At 44.1% G+C, this 16,510-nt stretch overlaps 2 protein-coding genes across 13 annotated transcripts in view; one reads left to right on the top strand and one right to left on the bottom strand.

Annotated features, from left to right (window-relative positions):
• Positions 1-16,510, bottom strand: part of LOC122622485 (tropomodulin) — a 47,911-nt gene that overhangs the window by 8,071 nt on the left and 23,330 nt on the right. Inside the window, exon 1 of one of the 12 annotated variants that reach the window (XM_043800943.1) lies at positions 7,738-8,047. The exons of the other annotated variants lie outside the window; for them this stretch is intronic. Coding sequence (XP_043656878.1) covers positions 7,738-7,743 — 6 coding nt within the window. The 5' untranslated portion in view covers positions 7,744-8,047. Of the gene's footprint in view, positions 1-7,737; positions 8,048-16,510 lie in introns of those variants that run through there. 12 annotated transcript variants of the gene reach the window in all.
• On the top strand, positions 11,384-15,136 carry LOC122622487. The gene is made up of 2 exons (XM_043800950.1): positions 11,384-11,458; positions 14,599-15,136. Exon 2 carries the CDS (start codon positions 14,819-14,821, stop codon positions 14,960-14,962), a length of 144 nt encoding a protein of 47 aa, XP_043656885.1. The 5' UTR covers positions 11,384-11,458; positions 14,599-14,818; the 3' UTR covers positions 14,963-15,136.

The following is a 16,510-nucleotide window of genomic DNA, read 5'->3' as shown; positions in this document are numbered from 1 at the left end:
AGTGAGTCAGGCGCTCAGTTCGGTTCAGGCCAACTTAAGTCGAGTCACTCAGCCAGTTGGCCCAAAGAGTTGCCAATGTAAATTAGGCACACCGACAAAAACTAAGGCAATGAATTGCAATTCTCTTTAAATCTGATTTTAAATTATTTTACTTTCAATTTTATACATTTTATTTAAAGCCAATTGTTGCACATTCAATCAACTCAATCAACAATAAAAGCTTTTGTTTTTCCCGTAACATGTAGAATGTGTGCTTTGTGTCTGAAGGTAGTTATACGTTATTTGTTGCAGTGCAGTGGGCGGGGGAACGGGGGCAGTCAACTGTGGCATGACTTCTCCGCGGTGGTGTCTGCACTTAAACGACTTCTCGGTGGGAAATTGTTGTGCAACTCCGCCAGATTTCAAATAAATAAGTCAACAAATTGTGGCCCATAAACAAGACGAGCGGAAGTCGTCGAAAAGCCACGAAATCGACATTAGACATGGAGGCAAAACAGCCAAACCGAGTGATTTGCATGCGACAATAGTAAGCGGAGTAAGAGTAGTAAGAGTACTGGAAACTTGGAGGCGGAGTGGATGTTCTGGCTAAGCGTGACCGAGATCGAGTGGGGGAATATCGTAGCGTAGTTAGTATTTAGTGCGAGCAAATCAAGAGCCAAGAAAACAAACCGATGGTAAACTGGTTTCCCCCGAGGGCAAAAGAGTGCCAAGGAACCGCGACGGACAATACAATGGCCATAAAACCGGGGCTTAAACTCCTCTTTGGCCGCCGTTTACTTAGCGCAGCGCTTTTAACTGCCAACCGGTTTCGACCACAATAGGTACAGCTAAGCTGGCACAGTGTACCAGTGCCTCGGCCAGCAAGTACTAGCAAAACAAACCCACAAATGGCCAAGATGACGCTCCCAGATACTATACGACCATCTGATGGCTACGGCTAAATGCTAAATGCCAGCCACTGACCCACTTCCGAGTGGTGCTCCTCGTTTTGGTCTCTGCAGCGGGGGCGATTATGTCAGCTTCTAACGCCTCAAGTTTGCAGCCAATTGTTGACATTTCAATTGGGAACGGAGCACAAACTCCCCCAGTGACTCGGCGGCACAGAAACTCCACTCCACTCCGCTCCACTCGATGCCAATCCAATCGAGAAGTACGGCCTCTGGAGGTGGAGCAACTGTAAACTGTGGAATCATAAAAAGTAATTGCAAAAATAATTGAGTTCACGGCACTCCGGAGACACTCCGAAACGCCAGAGAGCCAAGCAAATAAATTCGAGCCAAAACAAGAAATTAAGCACATATTTTAGCTAGTCGATTGGGGAGTGCTCTTAACTCAAGTAGAAGTTATGCTCCAGTCGAGCAAAATGCACAGCTCTCGCTGAGTTTATGATAGTTTCGATACTTCAGGGTTACTGTTCACGGCAAACCTTCAAGTTACTCCCAAGTGATGCCCTTCTAATCACTAAATGTAGTAAACAGCTGTTACCTGCTATCATATTCCCCGCTAAAGTAGAGTACCTGAAAAGATACCTGTTCTCGATACCGAAATCCAGCCCACCATGCAAATCCGCACGGTAAACTAGACGGCCAACGAAATGTATCTGTCAGATACTCGTCATCGACACATTAAGCGTTAGAAACTGTTAACTGCCGTGCGTCTGTCGGGGTTTTGAGTTCCGAGAGCCAATTAGAAGTTGCGATGCGCCTAAACTGCGAGTCTCGAGATCCCAGTTAAATGGAGTGGCAGGCTCATTAATTGCAACGGGCCTGTGGAACGTTAGTTCGAAACTTACTTGGAGAGCTCCCCTCCAGGTTCTCCGCCCAACACCCACCGCCCACCGCCTCCAACCCTCTGTCATCTCATTTTATGCAATTTCAAAGCTGGTACTTGTCAGAAGATACGGTTGACTGTAAGGCTTTATTTAAACGAAGGCAGCTGCGTTGCTCTGAAGATGGTATTAGGATTCCGTCAGAAACAGCCTAGCTTCACTTGAGCTCTCTAAATGCATTCGTTGCTTCAGTAGATGAATATAGTAAATATGCAAGCCAAGTGGATTTTTATCAAAAAACAAACTAACCATTATTATTGCCTTTGTTTAATTGCTAGTTACAAGTACCTAGCTTAAGTAAAAATAGATACGGATTCTGCATTGCTAGCGGAGTACAGCTAGAACCCGAAACCGAAGCGAAACAGGAATAAATCCGGCTTAAGGCCACAGCAAATCCTCCTGGCCATGTGTGACCCACAGAGCTGAGCCCGTGAGCAGCGGGGCGAAATGGGAAACATGTTTTTCGGTGATTTGCACAAATGTATCTCGTATCTCGTATCTGACGGATGGGCGGTCGGTCGTGGTCACCGAATGCGAAATCGGTCAAGGTGCTTAGGCGATTTAATTAAGCGGCAAACAACAGCGAAATACAGTTTTCCAGAAGCGACAAACGGCAATGGTCACGTTTACATCGAAAATTACACATCGCCCGCGGAGCGGAAAAACTGTGGAAATTCAAACAGAAGTGCACGAAAAGTTGGTCGCGCACACGTCCACGAAAGCAGGTACAAACGTAAAAATGGACCAGCTAATGACCAACTCGAAATGGTGGAAATGCGCGTAGGAAGCGAGGAAACAGCCAGGGAAATTGCAGTTCGCTCGCAGCAGGAAATTTCGAGCAAGAAACGTTAATTACATTTGCGACCGACCAGGCCCGCTTTTATGGCCATCCGAATCCGACAATTAGTCGCGTGGAAAACCAGAAACCGAAGGTGAAAAGATGCGTCCAAACGAAAATGAGCGTCGAGTGGCGAGTGAAAATGCGTATGCGTATCTGGGGAAAATGCCACTTGCGGCAGGGGAAAACAGTAAAGTCAGCAGCATATTTGTATCTCAAACATTTATTGAGCTATTTGCGTTGCGATATCATTGGGCATTATTGTGACTTTGACGGGAACCAGATTTCTGGTAAGTTATCCCAACGCAAGTATTCTATTCGGATTTGTCTACCTTTTTCACAATGCATTTCCTTAGCCATCGATATATTGCCCGCTTTGTAAGCCCCATAAATGTATTCCCAAACGTTTTTCTCTGCGGGGTGAAAAGGCTTTATTGCATTTTCCTGGTGCTCCCCAAAGTGCCAGCGCAAGGATGAAATATGCCCGGCAACTTTGGCAGTCTGGTAAGATGGAAAAGAAGTTTTTGCGTCTAAGCCAATCCCCGGAGCCAGTCAATTGCATATTCAGTGAACACGAATATGCTTTTTATATGGCAATATTTTATGCAATTTGCATGCCAACAGCAGCCAGCTTCTGGGGAGGAGTTCGACCTCCTGCAACTTGAGACCCAGTTGGTCAGTGCGAAAGGGAATCCGCTTCTGGTCAGGCAATATCTGCATCTGCATCTGCATACACATTCTGGTTCTGGCTGCAGTCGGGCGTTGCAACTGCTGAAAACTGAGACGTCGATAGTTCCGTCTCAATGCGTTTAAAACAAGTGAACTCAAGGCAATCAAGGGGATTCGAATGGGAGGTACTCTAGAAGTGACATTCTTGAAAGTAAGCTTGAAATTGTAATCTAAGCATAGTACTTTGTATGGTAACTTTCTTTCAAAGTCTCAGTTACTTAGTTAGTCACCAAGCATACCCCTGTTCCCTCTAAGCACAGGGTATGGACCTCGGTCTCTGCCGCATCGTTGCAACCAGAAATCTCCGATATCAAAGCGGTTAAGAGGGGCGTGAAGCAGGGAATCACTGGGGTGCTGGCAGAAACTGACAGTTGGCACGGCCATGGAAAACATGGAAACTCGGAAACTCAGAAACTTGGCTGCACTGCAGGCAACTTTCCCGATCTGAATTGAATTGAATTGAAGCCGCACATAATGCACAGATGTCGCTAAAAGTTGCAGGGGGGGGCAAAAGTGAAATTTGAGCAGCAGACGCATTTGGACAAAATGAGAAACGTGCGTCGCATTCTCAGTTGGAGACTGAGCCCAGTCATCAATAAGATGCCCAAGTAAGCCAGCCAGTCAGTCAGTCAGCCAGCTGAAAATCTTAATAAATTATGGTCCTCAGTCTTGAGTCTTCACAATCCCCTCCCCCCGAAACAGTACGCAAATTTATGTAGTTTACATTTGCCTTTGAATTTAAAAGTGCCTTTGCTCCCGGTTCTGGGTCACGTTTCGGCAAATGTTTTCGCCCGGGAATGTTGTAAGTAATAGGGAACCCCTCCCTACGCCCACTTTGGGGTAATTTCTGGGCTGGGTAATGCGACAAACTGTCAGGAGTGTCAGCCAGTGAAAGTTAAGTGGCAGTCAAATTGAGATCTATGTAAATTCATTTAAAATTCATGTACATTTTCCCTTTCTCGCTCTTTCTGTCGGGGTCTTTGACTTTGGCTGCATGTATGAAAATATGTATGTGCATGTGTGCATCTAAGCACAATCATCGTTTGTTTACACACTCACACACCTGGGAATTGTTTAAACAATCAGTGGCAAGTGCAGCGAGTTCGCTGACCCCTGGAATCAGAATTTCCATCGTGAGGAAATTTTCCGGATCAGAAAAAACGCAAAGCCACAAAGTGTGGCAACAATCGCATGCAACCATCTTTGTCGCCAGAAAGCACGCGATTTCTGGGCGATTAAAACCGCCACCGTCGCAAATCCCACATTTAAGTGGGCGTGGAATGCAGGCTTTTGTATACATACTTGTAGAAAACAAAAAAAAACAAAGTCAGTTAGTCAGCATGTAATGCGAACTGCCAAATTAAAATTGCTGATTAAATTTATGGCCTTACGTAAGACACGAAATTCCCACACATGCCAGAGATTAACTATTCATAAATCAGCAGTGAGCTGCATGTGATTGAAATTAATCAGGTTAAGTAGTGCATGCATCTTTACACATTTTGATTTATTTGTTATGGCGTGATGGTCTTAAAATGGCCTGAAGTTATCCAGTAAAGCTTATGGTTACATTTTACTTGTTTTTGATGCAAATACGCCTACGACATCGAGGCATCTTCACAGATGAAATGTTATAAATTCGTTCCTTACTCAAATTGTAGAAGAGATCCGTATCCCCACATACGTTACCACACATTATGAAGCAAATAGAGCCCATCTGCCCTCCGAATCGAACTCACCTGCAATTAAAAAGCGAGAGAACAAAATGCATTATTAAGTGAAAGGGGAAACTTTGGTCGTAAACAAAACAAAAAGGCAGTGTCAGATTTATGTATATTGTGAGCGGATGAAATGGCAGCTGAAAACTTTCCCAGAAGACAAGTAACAATACAGGACAACGTCGAGGAGACAGGCCGATGGGTAATTACATGAAAGCCACGCAGAGAAAATTATGTGAAGAGATTAAATTTGTAAGATAAATTGGAGTGGCGGTGGCTTTGGCGGTGGCGGTGGGGGGCAGGTCGTTGCCTTGTCAGTCACTTCCCAGGGAATCATAATATACATATACTTTGATGGCAGATTGGAGAGATACTCGCACACACAAGGGCGCATAAAATATAAAAAAGCGGTTGCGGTAATAAATGAAAATTATGCAAACTTCCAGCCCGAATGATGAAGTAATGCCCATCCAAGCCAGAAACGGTTAACGGAGCGTGTTATAAGGTTGCACATCCGAGGGACTCCGGCTCCCAGACTCCAGACTCCGGTCTCCTTACTCCGGAATCCGGTCTCCTTACTCCGGAGTCAGGACTACGGACTACAGACCTCAGACTACAGACATCCTGTCTCAGATGAGTAAGTGGAAATTTATGAAAATGCGACTGCGAATGCGCGGGTAATAAAAGTGGGCCTGTGGCCTCTTGGCAGCTGCACTTCCACTTCCACTTCCATTTCCACGGAACTCGCAGAACTTTTAAGCCAGCGGAAAACCCACAAGCTTGTTTTTCCTCTTGTTAACAACCAAAATATAAGTGGGCAGCAACTTTTCGGAAAACTTTGTCTGACACTTCAGGGGCTGGATATTTTTAAGAGCTTTAATCGTGTCACGGCATTAGCCGACGATATTATCAACTTTCGCCGAGCACTTATATGTATATATAAATCAAGAAATATACATATACATTTATATATTATATATAGGAACAGTGAGGTGCTAAGTGAACAGAGCAGGTCGATTGCGATTGGTTTTATAATCCGGATAGGGTAGAAATTCTGAATATACGCTAAGCACTTTACTTTTATGCTGTCATGTGTTTAATGTGTCATCTTTCAGTTGGCTATTTATAAGCGTACAGTAAGTTGCTTGATTGGCAAACCCATTGTAAATACAAATTATTATTTGATAAGCGGCTGAACATATCAACGGATGCACAGTGAATCAATATAGGCAAACAAAGGTGGAACTGATTTGTTTTATCTTATAATAAGGTGGACATAATTATTGTTTCAAAGCCATACAGTCTTTGTCCACCTACAAGATATTTCATTTATTGCACAAACAGAAAAGATAATTAAGTTTCAGAGTCCGTAATATAAAATATAAACACCCACTTATAAGACATATCTTTTCATTTTAGCTTGGCTTTACACTTCAAGTTGCCCTCGCCCTTTTTACAGTGCCGAAACGCACTGTAGATAGGCACTTTGTTGTGGATTTCTCGGCGTACAAACAAGTTTAATCTTTTTTTTTGCTTTGCGGCTACTGATGGTTTTGTCTTTCGTCAATTTTCATGTGTTTGGCGTCAATTAAACGACGGAAATGAGCAATTTTATGTTGGCCGACATTGCCGTTTTGGTTTTTTCTGTTTTTTTTTAGGTTTTTTTGTACTTGTGCCCCTATTCCGTGGATGGGAAAAAAGCTTTTCATGTCTGCTTTGATGGCTGTCCATCCGTCCACGCGGACTAAACGCCAAAAGGCGATTAATTACTCAGCTCAGCGATGTTAAAGGCGACTTTGACGCCCCCTGCGGATTTTCTTCCGGTTTATATGGTTCCTAAACGCAGGAAGGTAGAAGGGTTCAAGTGGTGTGCTCGGTTTAATCGGGGGCAGTAAAGAGCTGGGATTATCCCACGCAGTTCGAGGGGAAAACTCAATTAGGGAAATCACAAAATTCATAATGCGACTACAGAAACTAAGAGCTGTCCATTATATTCTGTATCATATCGCATTATTATAATGATCATAATGTTATTTGAGATAGTAGAACAAAGATAATCTATCACAAGTTTTCGGAGGATTTGCAATCTCGAATGGTGGATGGTCGATATCTATAGCGTCATTGCTGGGAAATGAGTAACTCGATACGGGAGAGGGTAGATAAGTGGTCGAAATAGCGGTAAACGAATATAAAACAGCTGTTTCAGCGCGATAAGGGAATTTAGCTCGATATTATGTAAAAATGCTAAATATGCCGAAATCGAGACACAAAACAAAAGTTTCCAAAAAGAAAGCGATGACATAATAACAGCTATTAAATATATGAATTTATTAATGGGACGGGGAATCAATAAATAGGCGGAGGGAGGGAAAGCGGTGCGGAAAGGGTTTGAAGTTGAATGCCGAAAAAGAGAGCGAAGAGAGCGCAAACTCCAGAACGAACTCGAAAGAGAGCCAAAACTGACGTAATCGGCGAAAAAGAGAGGGAGAGAAAACTCGAAGCAAACAAAAATTAAATTAATGAAATGAAATCATTCAAGGCAAACAGCCACAGAGAAAAAAAACAACATCAATGAAAAACAATTTAGACACTTGAGCGGCAGCAACAATTGCAACACTACTAACCTCCATGTTGTGGCTGCTTGTTGTTGTTGTGGCTGTTTGTTTGAGCGTTCGGTTCACCGTTAGCTGCCCTTTGTTGTTGTTATTGCACTGTATTTGGTTTTTTGACACGCACTAGAATTTTTCGCCGTTGATTTTTGGGCGTGACACACGGAAAACCGTTTGAAACCACTTTTGTTGACAGAAACCCGCGTGGTTTTTGGAATACTCTTATCGCTCGGATCGCACAAACAATTTGCAGCCAGCGCAATTGTTTAATTGTAACTAGTTTAATAAAATACAAAATTGGAATGGCACTAAGGTGAGAACATCGAAGTGTGGCCGTTGGGATAACTCGAGAAATAACTGGCGAATTAGGGAGGTTGGGATTTTACTACAACTGCTGCACGGTCCTACTAGGCGCACACTTCGAATTCGAGCTCAGCAGTATGACCGTATGCTTCAACAATATTTTTTACTTGCAAATTTTAAAACAAAAAAATTGGACTATGATTTAAAACATAGTAAGTCAATGCTGGATTTAATCTTTTTAAGGACATATGATAAACTATACTGTTTACCAAGTAAATTTGAAAAATATATTTTACTAAAAGAGAATGGTGTGAGAGAAGAGAGAATTAAACGATCTGCAGCTTACAGTTTGAGAGCAGCTGCTGCAGATGAGCGGCAAAGTTTTAGGGCAACTGGAATTTCAAAAGTTTTAAAACCCAATAAATTTAACATTAATTACTTTGAATGCAGAATAAGGAAAGAATATATTTCTTGGCTATTATAATTACGAATTATAGACTGGAAAATAGCCTTTCCAACACAGCGCGTTACCTGCTCCCCCGGAAAACCCAATTTCGCTGAAACCTAAAATGACAAATTTCCATACGGGTAATTTTTATGGGCAGAACATAAAATTAAAATTAACCAGATGCACGCCATAAATCAAGCGGCTGGTCCCTGGAATCCAGATGCGCCATTTTCCGCCCTGCATATCATTTTCATTCTCGTTTCTTTTTATCAACTTTTCTTGTGTAATTTTTGAGCGAATTGCGTTAAATTAATTAGGTTGATGGGCGAGGGGGACGGCGGAGGGATCAAAGGACGCGGGAAAACTTTCGCGGTATTTCCATGAACAACAATAACAGAAGATACTTGTCAAGGGGCTATAGTGGGTTACCTACACGGTGAATAATATATTCCATATTTGTAATGATAATAATAATATAAGTATATTGAATGAAATGTACAAATAATTGGGTTTAAGTATTTGATATAAGAAATATAGAAGCTTCTTTTCCAAATTTTTGGAAATAAACAACGAAAGACTTCTTTTGAACGATTTCAGTAACATTTTTCGCGCAGTGCAGGGGTCAGGGGGCGTGGCTGTGGGGCAGAACGTGATGCGCAGACAAATAGAAGACGTCATAAAAATGCCATTGTAAGTAGTTGAGCATTCTTTTTTTGGCTTTCGCTGGCATTGTGACAGGAGGTTTCAGCCGCTAGTTGTTGTTGTTCTTGTTGTTGCTGATATCCTTGCAGGCTGCTATCCTTATTGCCGCCCTCATTGTTGTTGTTGCTGCTGCTACTGGTTTGGCAAATCGACAAAAGGCACGCAAAGGAGGCAGAAACTCATTTCACTTGTGTCGAAAAGATAAATGCGAAGCGCTTAAAAAAGCAATTACCGCATAAATTGCGCTACAACGCGGTATGGCGTATACAAGTCACCCTCCCTCGGTACAGTGGAGCCCCCCTACATTACACCCCTGGCCCCCTGCCCCCCTACCCTACCTGCTATTTGTGCACAGGATGCGGCGCATAAAACTTGCCACAAAAGACAGTCCTTCCTCGGCGGCTTTCTCACAAAACAAACGCCGGCAACACGCGAAAAACATGCAAAATGCATTGGGGAGTACGGCGGCTTCAGCTGCGGAGGGGGGAGAGGGGGTTTTTATCGAGGGGGGGCCGGCTTAATTGAAAAATCAATAGTGGAGGGCGCCCCGCACTCGCTCACTAAACTCGCGTAAATCAAGTTAAAAATCGCAGCAATCAAAGCACCTGAAGCGCAATAAAAACTCATTAAAACGGTCCTCCACGTGCACTGAGAGAATATCCTAGTGCAAATTGTAAGCAACTAAGTTTAGTTAAAAAATGTTTCTGCTATGGAATATTGTAAGTATTGTATTATGAATGAGTATATTTTGCGTTCCCAATAGCCTAATTTCATTAGACAAATGATTTCTTTTGACTTATTGCCAACACTTATTTATATATTTTGTTGTTTTTTTCAGTGTTCTTGCAGGATACCGTGACGATTGGGGGCCAGGTGCTTTGTCCGGACTCTGGACTCCGGACTCCAGGACTACGGTTAGCGGCCGTACGCCGAAATTGGATTTGAACAAATTACAACACATCGATTTCTCATTAGAGGAGAGGAGTGGAGGGTGGGGAAATGGATGGGAAACCAGCGGGGAAATCTGGAAAAAGGAGATGAAGGAAGCTGCGACATTTGATGGCGACAGAAATCACTTAAAGGGAAAATTTAATTGACTCGACTGCGGAAGTCAGCTGCCAATTTGTTGGCCATGCCCCACTGGCACAGGAAATTTCGTCGACTTCCTGATTTAAATAATAACAAACTGTGCCGAAGTCTGCTCAGCCCCCCTCCCTCCCCTCCCTCCATCTACCCCTCCCTCTGGCCCTCATTTCACGGCATCCTGTAAGTCTAAAGTCTTGCTTGTCACGCCAACTGACGGCAGGGAAACCCCCTTCCCCCACGCCCCTGTTCGCCCAGAGCCGAGAACATGATTGGCGTCATCAGCGAAGGATCTGCAGAAAGATATAGGGGGTGTCAACGTTTCTTTTGGTCAGCCTTGGTTTGCCTGCCGGCTTAGTGGAGTGTCAATATTTGTGCTCCCCTGCGTCGGCGTGGGCGGTGTATGTTTGTGGGGGCGTGGCACTACAGGCCATGCCAAATTAAAATGTTTGCCTTATGATGCGGCTGGCAGTATAAACATGACAGGGCGCAAGGCGGCGCAAACAAGACACAATTTGGGGGCAAGTTGCGGTAGGCCTTCCATTGCCCGACAGATCGATATGATATATGCGATTACATTAAAAATATCTGTGTCCTGAATATTATTCGGAGGCAATTTAGGCTTTTCATAATCCATCTGCATGTTTCGTTGCAAGAAAAGCACTGAATTCCGCTGTTTGGACTCCTGCAAGTAATTTCGACAGGATCACCATTTCAGAAGGATGTGACAGGATGTGCAACGCCTTCGCCGTCGTCCACTTGTTTCTTGTTTTTCTGCCTGTTGACTGAGAACTCTTTGCATTTGTTGAACGACAATTTCCGGCCGACAGGACGAGCGCTGAGCCGAGTGGCCAGCCGAAGCGAGGCTCAACTGGTGAGGTTTGCCGACGCAGGACGAAGGATAAAGGACGAAGCCGGAGCCGGAGCCACGAACCGCTATAAGAAGCGGCTTCCATCGCCTGAATGCACGAGTCGCGTCAGCAACGTCGAACTGAAAACAACGCGACTTTTGGGAAAGTCGGGAAAAGCGAAAAGGCAAAGCGCCAACGACGAAATATCACGCATACGCAGCGTTGAACCGAAAAGAATTGCAAGTGAAGTGATATGAAAAGAAACTAAGGGCAAAAAGAGTTTACGCCTTGGCTCGTTAGTGGAGTTTTTGCCTTTTTGGGCAGTTTACGAGCGGCTCAGCATAAATTGGTAACGTGTATATCCTTTTTTTTCCGGCGGTCGGAGGGACATAATGTTGCTCATAAAAGTGCGTGAGCTGCGAGTATTTGGCCATGAATGGAATCCCGGCCAGAAGACTCATGAATGAAGCTGCAGAGGCCGCTGCTTGTGATTTATGCCATTGTTGCTTTTTGTTTTAATTATATGACTGCGAAACTTTTTTACACAGCAGACTATGGGCACTTATGGACGCCAGGCACGCAGAAATGCAAATGAAACCCGCGGAAATTGGACACGTGTGTGTGTGTGTGGCAACATAAGGATAACACCGAAACACCGCAGGACATTTAACACTTCATTGACTTTTGTGGCCCCTTCTTGACTCACCGACCGACCGACCGACTGACTGACTGCCAACATTCAGCATTCCTGTGCAAAGTTTCATTTGCATTTCGTGTGCGCCGCCAGTGAAAATTAATGGCCGCAATGGCTCGGCAAGTTTTCCCTTTTCCGCCTTGCCAATTTGTTTGGCTTCGAACTCTTTAATAAGTTTGCCAGGCGCCGCCAAACTTTCGCCAGCGGCACAAATTCTTGCCTGCCCCCAGCTCCTTTGACAACCTTTGACCCTTTTCCACACACACACACGCACGCACACAAAAAACAGGACACACGTGTGCGTGCTGCCAAGTTGCCATGGGTGTTTGATCCTTCGGCTTTGACATCTAATTTATGAAGCACTCGAAAATCCAAGAGGAGACACACACACACTTTTCCGCTCCACGCAACAGGCTGCAAGTTGTGCCTTCCCCGGGGACCCGTTTATTAGGGGGTATCACGTAGTCGTTTGGTTTTATTTACTACGTTTTTACTGTTTTACTGCACAACTGCGACCGAAATAATAGTGCTGTTAGGCAAGTTTAATGGCATGTGACCACAGAGCAATAAATAAAGTTTTGCAGATGATTCCGCTTGAGAGTGAAATTAAAATGAATTGAAAATATAATAAGATAACTAACAAGTTGTTGGGTCCAATAAAATCTCATTTAGTTGTATTTCTGTGGTGCCGAACTAAGCGTGTGCTTTTTACTTGGATTCTTCTCTCATTTTTCCTAGCCTGGAGGCTAAAAATAAACAGCTTAAGGAAAAACAAATCCCAATGGCCATTTGCTATCAACTTCTTCACCACCCCTCCGACTTTCACCTCCCAGGCCCTTTTCTTTTATTTCCATTTTCCCGCTGACCTTAAGTTATGGCTGAAAAGGGGGCCGTGGCAGCTGCGTCACATTCCTCAGCTTGCTAGATTTGTTGCCCCCGCCGAAACTTTTTTAATGAGTTTCATAATCTTTGATGCGCTTCGCTTTGTTTCAAGTGCCGCCCCTCCTCCGCTCCAAAGTCGGCCTAATGATGTGCGAGCCATGGAATGTGGCAGCGTCCTTTCAAAATTGTTTTTCTTCTTTCCGGCGAACGCAGGACATAGGACATAGGACGTAGGACGTAGAACACAGGACATGGGCCATGGGCCATGGGGCGGAGAATTGCAGGGGTCGAGGACCAAAACTTATTCAGCGACTGCCTCGAACGCGATAAGCGTTTAATTGAAAGGGACCCCAGGACTTTTGGGGCGGCAAAAGGGTTTGGCTTCCAGCTGCGATGTCCGTTCCAGGTCGCCGAATGCCTGATGATTGCAGTTGGCAGTTTGCAGTTTGCAGTTCGCAGTTTGCCTTTCAGTCCAGGAATGCAGTTCAAAATCTCATGACCGCATACCGTTTTTTGAATGAAAAGGGAGTAGGTGCACTTCGCGAAATGAAACGTACATTAAAACAGCAGGATTATTTTTTGGTGTGGATTCCACTTATATAAATTATAAAGTTCCCATAATTATTTTGTGAGTGTGTATAGGACAAAAGTCTATCTAAATTAAATTATCTGCATTAAGTTCGGGTCAAAAACTGCAATATTTTCAGGTGTTGGTGGCTACAGCTTTTAGTTTTACCCGTAGATTTTGAACATTTTTTCGCAACTGAATTCCAATTTGGCTTAAATTATTTCCCCACTAATTGAGAGCGTTTCGAGTGGATTCGAGTGGAAGTTGAGAATGCAGAGAGAGGCTTTCAAGGGGGGAATTCCGAGGGGCAGGTCAAAGGGTCGGGTCGAGTGGCATGCATTTGGAGCACATGTTGCTCATGTGGAAACCTCGCCTTTTCCACTTCCACTTCCACTTCCATTTCCCACTTGCCATTTAAATCTGGAAATCTAATTCCCTTTGTGGCGGCTCAGTTTAAATTTAATGTGTTTAATTTCCATGCCACGTACTGCGAGCTATGAGCCCTTTCCTTTTCCTTTTCCTCATTTTTGCCAACATATTGGGCAACATGCCGAGTACAAATGCGCAACAAGGGGGGGCGCAAAAAAACATCAGTGGCATCTGGCAACAAGGAATGCAATTGTGCAACGCATCCTTGAATCCATCTTCCATTCCCTCTCGCTCTTATCCCCTTATATCCTTATCCCTTTCGACGGCCCACGCGGCGTATGCGTAATTTGTGTGCTGTTCCCTGTGTCGCAAAGTCGCGGGTGGGAAAATGCGGGGACAGAACTTTTCGTGTTGCCAGCAGGCAGCTGGGCGAAAAAGAAAGATTGAGAGCAGCATGCAATCCACCAGGGAGCAGGACGCAAGGAAACCAGGCAACGGACTGCTCCTTGTCCAGAGATAATCCTTTGTGCGGCGCACTTTCTTTATCTTTTTCTCAGATTTTTCCGTAACCTTGTGGCCATAATTTTGATAAATCACTCTGCTGGATGCGCTGCATTAAAACTATATTTCCTGGGCAGTTTATCATTAATAAATATAAGGAGGTAGTGCAGAAATTTTTACGGATTTTAAATCTGTCAATACCATATATTTTTCACTGCCTTCTCCAGTACGGAATCCATAGATATATTTGATTTATAAGTTAGGGAAGTAAGTAGGACTTGGGGAAGAGTATCTGTAGCCATCTAGTTTGAAGCTGTCACTCATTCATGATACGTTTCTATCTACTGGGGTTTCCTTTGCTGGTTCTGTATTCTTTTTTTTTTGCGAGGCGTGCGTGATGGAGGTATATGAATAATCTGGCCGTTATATCCATCTGCTTTTCACTCACGATTTCCCCTTCCGCTTTTCATTGCAGCTGGTTCCACATAATCCACATCCAGCGCCACCTCCGCCTCCGTTGCCCATTTCCCATTCGCACGAGCGTAATGAGGCAATGAGACGCGGGGCAGCCGGAAAAGCAACAGCGGGAAACTCAGCCGAGGAGCCATGACATCTGGAGTCAGCCGGAGTCTGGAGCTTTGGCCTCTGCCCGAGTAAAGAGCCCCACCCCCCGCTCAACCCGCAAACCCCCAGCGATGCTGCGCGATATCTTTCTGTATTTAGTTCTAATCGTTTTATTTTGCTTCATTTTCATGGCGCAGTTAATCGTCAACGTTTACGCCTTCCAACGCCAGCCGTCGCCCCACAAAGCGGAGCGCAATGAAATTATATTTGTCTAGAAAGGAGACAAGCTCCACCAGCAAAGACACCGGGAATAATGCTTGTCGAACAATGAAAACTCATTCTAGTGAAGCAACTAACGAATATATAACATTATCGAATATATCTAAGCAAAATATATCGCATAAAGCATACTTGTGTAGAGACTGTGTCAGCCATTAGCTCCATATTCGTTTTTACAACGAAATAGGCTCAGTAAGAGTTAACTTGATTAATGGGCATTTAAGTAAATAGTAGCATTATAACGTAATAGGTCCAAGATATCATCTTTTCTTCCGGTGCACCCTTGAGGGGAAAAGAGGGCGGCGAAATGAAGACGCTACAAAAGCAAAGGCTACAAGTCAAGTCGCGGCGGTTTCCATTTAATAAGAAAAGGAACTCGACTGGGTTCAACTCGCAGTTGAGTGAGAAAAGTGGGAAAAAGCGCAGGGAATAGGCGGGAAATCCAGTGGAAATCCAGGGGAAATGGGTGGCAAGAGGGGGGGGGATCAGGGGGGATCACCGCGGGCGGAAGATAAACCCTCGAAGAACTGTTAAACTAGGTTGCGCGCTAATTAGTAACGGTAGTCTTGGGAGTGCACAATGCGCGCCACACACCACTACACACCACTGTACACCACTACACACGACCGCCACTGAGACACATGGATACACCGAGCGGAAAAATCATTAAAGTGGGTTTCAGACACAATGTGTTGTTTAGGTGTTATCGCAACACAAACACTCAGTTATCAAACTGCACTTTTTCATTTGATTTCTATTTCGGAAAATATTCAAGGTGTCTGAAAGTATGCAGCGAAATCCGGTGGTTTTTTGGATTTCTTAAAGAATTTGGTTTGCCACTTTTGGACACCTTTAACAATATTTCTGTGGCGCATTGTCGAGTTACTCGGAGTTTTTAATATACCCGAGCAACTGACATTGTCGCCTTTTTTTCGACTGCATGCATAAAGAAAGTTTCACGCAGCGGCAAGTCGCCACGGGAAATGGCAAGGAAAAACCACCGAAAAATCCGCAGCAGCAGGAGCTAAAGAATTCAGCATAGTGGCCACCGCTAGAGGAAGCGAATGAAAAGCAGAAATTAATTTCATCATTTTTTGCTGAACTCTTTTCATTGAACTCTTTGCTGCCACCTCGTTGTTTGTCTTTCATTATAGTCTTTTTTTTTTGCTTTTTGCTATTATCCAACAGCATCAAAATTAATTCACATGCTGTTGTTAAAGTAATGCATTGAATGTGACACCGAGAGATTTTCATTTTCAATTTTCACTGCCTGCGCAGAGATTAAGCTTTAAATGGGCTGTTTTAATTTCCCGACAATTGAAAAGTGTCGGCCTCACTTTTGCTCCTTGTTTTTTATTTCTTTTCTCGTTTTTTCTATCGATTTCTTGCCGCACTCGAGGCGGCTGAGTTTCAGCCTTTTTGGGTTGCGTTTTGTTCGAGCATTGAACGTTGTGTTTTTCTTTCTATATTTCTCTGCTGGCTTCTGTAGCTTTCATATTTTTCGGTTGTTCGGTTGTTTTTCCTTTTGGCACGCCGCAGCGCGT

This window comes from Drosophila teissieri, chromosome 3R, assembly GCF_016746235.2.
Source record: "Drosophila teissieri strain GT53w chromosome 3R, Prin_Dtei_1.1, whole genome shotgun sequence".
Lineage (NCBI taxonomy): Eukaryota > Metazoa > Arthropoda > Insecta > Diptera > Drosophilidae > Drosophila > Drosophila teissieri.
The sequence above is the reverse complement of the archived record's forward strand: the minus strand, read 5'-3'. Positions and strand labels throughout refer to the sequence as shown.